General features: G+C 41.4%; 1 protein-coding gene across 2 annotated transcripts; it reads right to left on the reverse strand.

Moving 5' to 3' along the window:
* Positions 1-2,254: 2,254 nt before the first annotated feature.
* On the reverse strand, positions 2,255-6,576 carry LOC124682485 (DCN1-like protein 4). Of its 2 annotated transcripts, XM_047217160.1 has the most exons (11): positions 6,402-6,576; positions 4,913-4,993; positions 4,346-4,430; positions 3,997-4,071; positions 3,876-3,912; positions 3,704-3,787; positions 3,426-3,486; positions 3,242-3,348; positions 3,090-3,155; positions 2,814-2,964; positions 2,255-2,532 (listed from the first exon to the last, which is right to left on the reverse strand). In XM_047217160.1, exons 1-10 carry the CDS (start codon positions 6,442-6,444, stop codon positions 2,869-2,871), a joined length of 735 nt encoding a protein of 244 aa, XP_047073116.1. In that variant the 5' UTR covers positions 6,445-6,576; the 3' UTR covers positions 2,255-2,532; positions 2,814-2,868. The 2 variants fall into 2 exon arrangements, with proteins under 2 accessions (XP_047073116.1, XP_047073124.1); XM_047217168.1 differs by lacking the exon at positions 4,913-4,993.
* Positions 6,577-6,916: the final 340 nt, after the last annotated feature.

The raw sequence follows: 6,916 nt of genomic DNA on the forward strand, positions 1-6,916 counted from the left end.
TGAATTGGTGAGGAGCCTTTACCCGAAAAGGAAAGAAAAGAGTTGGTGAGGATCAATGCGGAAGGACGGAAATAATCTGAGGTAGAACGAACTCTTTAAAAGTAATGCAAAAAAAAAAACTAAAATAGTTCTGAGACATTAATGCTATATATAAGTAGAAGCATATATGGTTATAAGCAGAACCTACAAACATACCAATAGTGCCAGCTCAATGGCAAACTTTACCTTTTTCTTTTGAAAATTTGTTAATACAAAGATGAAAATATTTAATCTGTTGATCAAGCGCTCGCTCGATGCGCAACTTAGTCTTGATAATCTTTATCATTGGGGAATCTTTTCAATATCGTCGAATGAAACATGATGTGTCTTTTAAAAATCAAGAAATCTCCAAAATCTTTAATTCCCCGTATATGAATAATGAATAGCGCAACCTTATCTTGCATATAGTAAAGTCCATGATAAATCTATGTAACACAAGGTATCTTATTCACACTAAACCTGGAAAATGAGTCCACATTTTTGGTAACAAGTCCCTGATTTCGATTCGAAGTCTGTTTCGCGTGTGTTCATTAAAAGCATAACTTTCTCATATTGTGTTCATTTTCAATGTATGACTATTCAAATTGTTCACAAAAATATATGAATTTAAATATATTCACTAAAAATCAAGGTAGGGAACTTGCCCTAGTGGGAGCTTCGCCCCTTATGAGAACTAAGGTGATACTAATATAAAGCAAATGTATGCATTCTCATATTCCTGTGACTAATGCCCTAATATGCACAGGCAGCCACGGAACCGAAAGGAATTGTATTCAACTTATAACATCTGTGATAGCATGCATGAATCTTCGGCTATATGACGTGCCAAAGTTTAGAGCATCTCCAGCCGTCTCCCCGGGAAGATCCCTATGACTCTTTTTTTTCATCCAGATGGACGAAAATGACACAGTTGTGTCCCCGGATCCTCGTTTTCGCTCGGATTTGGGCTTTCATCCATCCAGCGAGACCAGGTCATCCTCGACCCCCCGGGGAGCGCTCGGAGAGTTCGGACGAAACAATAGCGCGGGAATCGTCTGGTGGCCCCGACTTGTCAGCGATAGAGGCCGATCTTCGTCGTCCTCGCATCGTCTTCCCGAGATACGGCGCGCGTGCGTCTGGGGGAAGTTTTTAATTTAATAGATAGAAGAAATTTGTAGGCGGTTGCTCTTCCGCGGAGTTCATGCTCCATTACGGCGGTTCGCGCGTCGAGGCCATTGCGGCGGTCCCCGGTGAGGCATTTGGGCTCCCCATGCCACTTTGCGATCCATTACGGCGGTTCAATACGTCGATGGACGTGGTTGCGACTCGATGGTTCCCCTTACCAGCGACTGCACCGTCGCTATTTACGTGGTGGTTGAGCGTCAGCACGCGACTCTGGGCTCACCGCTGGAAATGTAGCCCTCCTCAAGCTAAATTTTACATCCATCCAACGCTAAATAGCGTCGGATTTCGGCCTTGGAAGGCCAACGGCTGGAGATGCTCTTAGTGCGTCTTGTCGCGCCAAACTTGTCAATGCTACCTCATACTATGTTCTACTAATCCGTGGAGAATGGTCTAGCTTAGATTTTCCAGAGAAAAGATACCATCGCCAATAAATCAAGGACATCGCAGATACTACCTCCTATCCGATTTAATCAACGAGAGATTGTACGTAGCCTTACTTTTTTTTCTGCATCGATCTTTCCCGATCAGAGGTAGTATTAGATAAAGAACCTAAACTGGCAGCATGCTTCATGTTTGCTCCAAACCACCCCACGCCCACGGAGGTGAGATGAACTATGATCAGGGTTCGAATGTTGTTTTATCAAAATGGTTTAAAATAAATTGGCAATTCAGAAGCTCCAGTTCTCCCAACCTCTCGGCTTTGATCCTCCTATCCTACCCAGCATCATCGCTCCTCCCGTTTTGATCCTACCCAGCATCGCTCCTCCCATCGGAGGTTATGCATGCGCTACAAGGAGCAATTCATCCTGCCCAAGCCAAGAAACAACAGGGTAGCTGTCGAGTGTCCTAAGTTCAAAGGGCAGGGTCCAAGGGTTTGAAGCTGATGAATAGGTACTAGCTATGCAGGGCTTAAGCAGGCTGACAGCTGATGTACTAGCTATTCAGGACTTAAGCGGGCTGACGGCTGATGCACCAAAAACGAACTTTAAAACCCACTTTTGGTCCACACAAACAATGGAACTGCAAAACTACCGTGGCAGGCCAAGCAAAGTAACAAATAAACCACACCCAACACGTGCCATTCATTCAAGACTTCCTGCAAGCTTGCATGCTCTGATAACTATACACCTAAGAACCCATTGCATGCAATAGTAGCAATAGAGCATTCACAAGCATCCAAAATTTCTAGATAGCGGCCCTGCAAACTGTTTCTAGAATCAAAAATGCAAAAAAGCAAAATACAAGGCGGTTGACGATTCCTGAAACCAGACTTCAAAAGCAGCACTCACAAACCCGCTGGATCTGCACCCTTCAAAAGCCTCCAATGTGCTGAAAAAAACAGGACTGAATGAATATAAACTGCAAGCAACTGAATAGAAATGCTTGCAAATTGTAAGTTGTTATATTTATATTTTTTACGAGTTACCATGTCCCAGCTATCTCAACTGGTACAAATTACGATAAGCCACAACTTGGCAGTACAAATACACCATTCACTCGAATGAATTTCATGCCAATACCATGACATTCTAATGTAATTGTGGCAAAGTATGCATGAGCTAGAAAGAATGATGTAACACATAAAAACAAGTTTCAAGTTGTTCACTTACATTCCTGAGTATTACTTCTGGATGACATCTCCACAACCCCTTGAATATAAGGGAGCTAATTTTTATTTGCTCTTAACCATTCAACGAAGTTGTCTAAAATTAAAGGCCAGGCTTGGTCTTCATCATAATTGTCAAGCGATGGGAAGTTTATCTGAATAAGAAGTGATGCAAAGCGTCAATATTGTGAGAAGGAAATGATGTTAAGGATTATCTCCTATGAACAAAAACATAAACAAAGGGAAAAACTATGCTGCATAGGGTGATTTCGAACATGACCTCATTGCAGAACCGAAGAAATCCCATCCACTGATCCATGTTTATAACCTTGTACTCGTTTTGGTACTGAAGCACAAAATAACATAAATAAGTACATCAACCAAAATATAAGTCCTCCTAAAGAAATGGGAGCAAGTGCAATCAATCATTACCTTGAGGTAATTAATAAGTTTCTCGACTTGGGGGCGGAACTGCAAGCCTAATACTAGATTCAGCAACTCACAAGCAACTGGTATTTCAATACACTTCTTCTTATCCTCTGATCACAACCAAGGTAAGCATTAGCAGAAAGTAGGAACAAATAATGTGTGTGAAAAGAATATCAGGTGAGACTACCTGTGAGGCAATAACGGAAAGCAAACTGATAGAAATCCTGGAAATTAGTAGGCCTTGTAACCTGGTTTGTGAAGATCACATTATTAGCAAGCGGTTACAGTACAACTGAATATCATAATTTAGTGATAGCTTGTTGTTCCATTCAATCACGAGCCTTTGGCAATTGAATTCTTTTCAACTTAACTTGGTAGGGTTCACCATAGGTTATTCCCCCTTAACCAATACAAACCTTTCAAATATATATTTAATTGTTAGTTACATTCTTATGAACTACTCACTTCTTGTGTCAGTTCCGGGAACGCCTTCTTCAGCTTACTAATACTATCAGCTCGCAGAGCTTTCATGCCAGTTCTCCACTCATCCTGTAAACAGAGTACTGCCAGTCAAAACACAAAATGGCTATGATATTATAGTGATAAATAGTTTTGACAGTTTAAAAATAATGCATACCAGAGTAAAATAACCTTGCTTTTCACAGCCCATTTTCCTGACACATATGCCATTTAGTATTAGATATTTAAGCAAGAAAGAGATGGACAGCATTAGGCATGTTTAGAGAACAGTGACGTACCATGCTAACATCAGAATCCGAACATCGGTATGGGGAACATCAAGATGAGAGCAAAGTGTTTCAATGCCTTCTGGGCTGTTCCAGTAAGTTAGAACACAAATCATTCATGTGTAATAGCATCACAGAAAATAAAACAACAAATAACTACATTAAAATGGTATGTGACTAATGAATGAGCTTACACAGTAAGCAATTAAGCATTGACAATTATTACATCAATATTTATAGTGATTCACATAAAACAGCTCTTATTTTAATATGGGTGCTAATCCACTATTTAGGAGGTATATCTAAAACTTCCATCTAAATGAAAGGAGGACCATATGAGCATCTAAATGAAAGAACTTACTCAATCATGCCGGATGAGCTGTCGGCATAAGTATAGAAAAGTTGGTCAATCCGTTCTACTTCCTTGGAAACAGCTTTAGTGGGACCTGGAAATATATGGCAATGTTACTACAAATAGACCTAAGTAACATGCGGTTCACTGTCAATATACATAGCATGTAACACATTAAATAATTTAGCATAATAATATGCAGCATATTACAGAATTTAGAACGCAAGCTTGTAGAAGGAGCAAAAACAAGGACATGGTCAATTAACTGAATAACATGACAATAACAAACAAGATCTTATCAAATGATTGGTCCCTACAAAAACAAGGACAAGGTCGATTAACTGAATAACATGACAAGTGTCAATATATTGGATCATCTAGAGTCCCAATCACATTATGGAACAGATTCTCAAGATAGCCTCAGCAAACAATAATCAGAACCCCGAAAAGGAACATGTACATGTCTTCGTAAGTAGTCAAGGTACACAAACACACCACACCCACATTCTTACACCCAGATGGATAAGGAACGATTTTTCAAGTAATACAGAAAGAAAAGGAATCAGTGCATCTCACCACGTTGTGCTTTCCCGCTGGTCAGATTTGTACTGACTCCTTTTCTTTTTCTGTTTGGTTTTTCATTTACTTGTTCCTCACCTAAATATAATGTTTTGCTTAGTACTCATTCAGATATACATACCCTCAAAAGAGAATATGAGAGCTCCTACTCCAACCCATTAGGAAAGAAGATAGCACAAGAATAATTAAAGCTAAGATAAAATCATGATACAAACATTTTAACCTAAAAAAGAAAACCAACTAAGAAAAAAGTTTGAGCCAGTGGGCAACTATTTTAGAGTTACTGATGAAACTTCAAGTTACACACACACAACTACAAGTTAAGCTTGTCAATATATATTTGCTGGGGTGATTCAGAATTACAAAATGGCACTAAAAACTCATGAGAGCGGCAAAGCAATCCCCAAATGAATGGGAGAAGAACACCAAACAGACAAGTTGAGATGAACCGAAACCGATAAAAGGAGAAAGTGAAGTAATCGCTTGTTTGATGGACAGCACAACACTTAGTGAGTATATTGTTCAAAAATAGTATATGATAGGAACAGCTACAAGATGACTGGGAGTAACTAGTGTTGCTTATTATTACATTAAAAGAAACTGAAGGTTGTACTCTAGTACATGCATTGACAGTTAATTACTTTATGAATGGCATATTGGTGTAGTGCAGCATAATCTCTAGTGCCTTCCAGTTCAGTTGCTATCAGGACTAAACACCGATGATGTGCTCATCTCCTTTCATTGTCTTTGAGATCATGGTCATCTAACAATCTCTTTTCCCTAGTACATAATTGGCAATATGTACCGTAACTGATATGCCATAGAAACCTAGTAAACTAAGAAAAACTTAATTTAATTGTATATAGAGGGTAGTACAAAAGCATGCCTAATTGATTAGTTTGAATGATGGAATTGTTTTTTACAGTATTCACCATAGTTCCAGGCTATGATTTCTATCTCAATTAGGTACATACAGATTTACAACAGAAGATACACGGTGAACTTAGGGTGATAATGACCGAACCAGAAGAGCAGAACAGGATATTAGTAAATAGCTGCCCTCTGGCTATGGTTACAAACAGTACTGGCATAGGACAGCGAATAATTAAACCTGTCAATGGCCATCTATTTACACTAGGAACCTAAATCTACAAGCGAATCGACACCCAGTTCTGCAGCAATCCAAGATTCGACACCCTTCACTTACCATCACGTCAAATTGCTAAACCCTCCATCTACCCCCGACCTTTATACCATCTAAAGAGCGATCCAAACCCCTGATGCCGAGTCGTACCTCGTACGCTCCCACACGGCACAACTCGAGATTGGATCTTCCCGGGGCAGAGGGCACCGCATCGAATCTCGCAGGAGAGCAAACGGGACACGGGACCCGCCGAGCGCTACCGGCGCGACGGGGCCTCGCAGGCAGCCTAATCACGGAACCAAGAAAGAAAGACAGCGATGATGAGGGATCCGGGAGGTTTACCGGCCGCGGCGGACGACGACGACTTCTTGGAGGAGCGCCTCATGGTGGCCCGCCCTCTCGCCTTCTTCTTCCCGAGCGGATTCGGAGGAACGCCTCTCTCGGGTGCTTCTCCCCTGCGAGCGGTGGAGCCGCCGAGTTATCGCCGCTGCTCTGGTCTGGGTTGAGAGTTCGACGAGTTTGGTGTCGAGGGGAGAGGAACCAAGAGGTAGAGCCCCCTTTTCTTTATAAGGATTCGGCCTGCCTGGCTACGATACGTACTGGGCCCCACGCGCGCTGGATACCTGGGCCGACACGGTTTCCGCTTCCGGATGGAAATCTCCTTCGTCTTCCTTGGGAATTTGGATGTTCAGCGATGCGATACCTTCTACGGTCTCTGCCCTTCTGTTGCAATATTTTTGATTTGGAAGGAATTTGAATGTTAAGAAGAGCTTGATTTGTATTCCGTCTAGATGTCATGATTGGTTTCTTGATACGATACGGGTTGCCAGAGATGAGCAGGGGGAACCAGTGGCAAA

The sequence above is a fragment of the Lolium rigidum genome, chromosome 1, assembly GCF_022539505.1.
Source record: "Lolium rigidum isolate FL_2022 chromosome 1, APGP_CSIRO_Lrig_0.1, whole genome shotgun sequence".
Lineage (NCBI taxonomy): Eukaryota > Viridiplantae > Streptophyta > Magnoliopsida > Poales > Poaceae > Lolium > Lolium rigidum.

Bases quoted from the DNA above. Each gene is read 5' to 3' on its own strand.
- LOC124682485 (XM_047217160.1), bottom strand. From the start codon at position 6,444: ATGAGGCGCTCCTCCAAGAAGTCGTCGTCGTCCGCCGCGGCCG. The intron at 3,913-3,996 runs GTACGTCACTGT...CATATGTGTCAG, and splicing joins CGGATTCTGATGTTAGCATG to GAAAATGGGCTGTGAAAAGC. The intron at 3,349-3,425 runs GTAGTCTCACCT...GGTTGTGATCAG, and splicing joins TTTCCGTTATTGCCTCACAG to AGGATAAGAAGAAGTGTATT.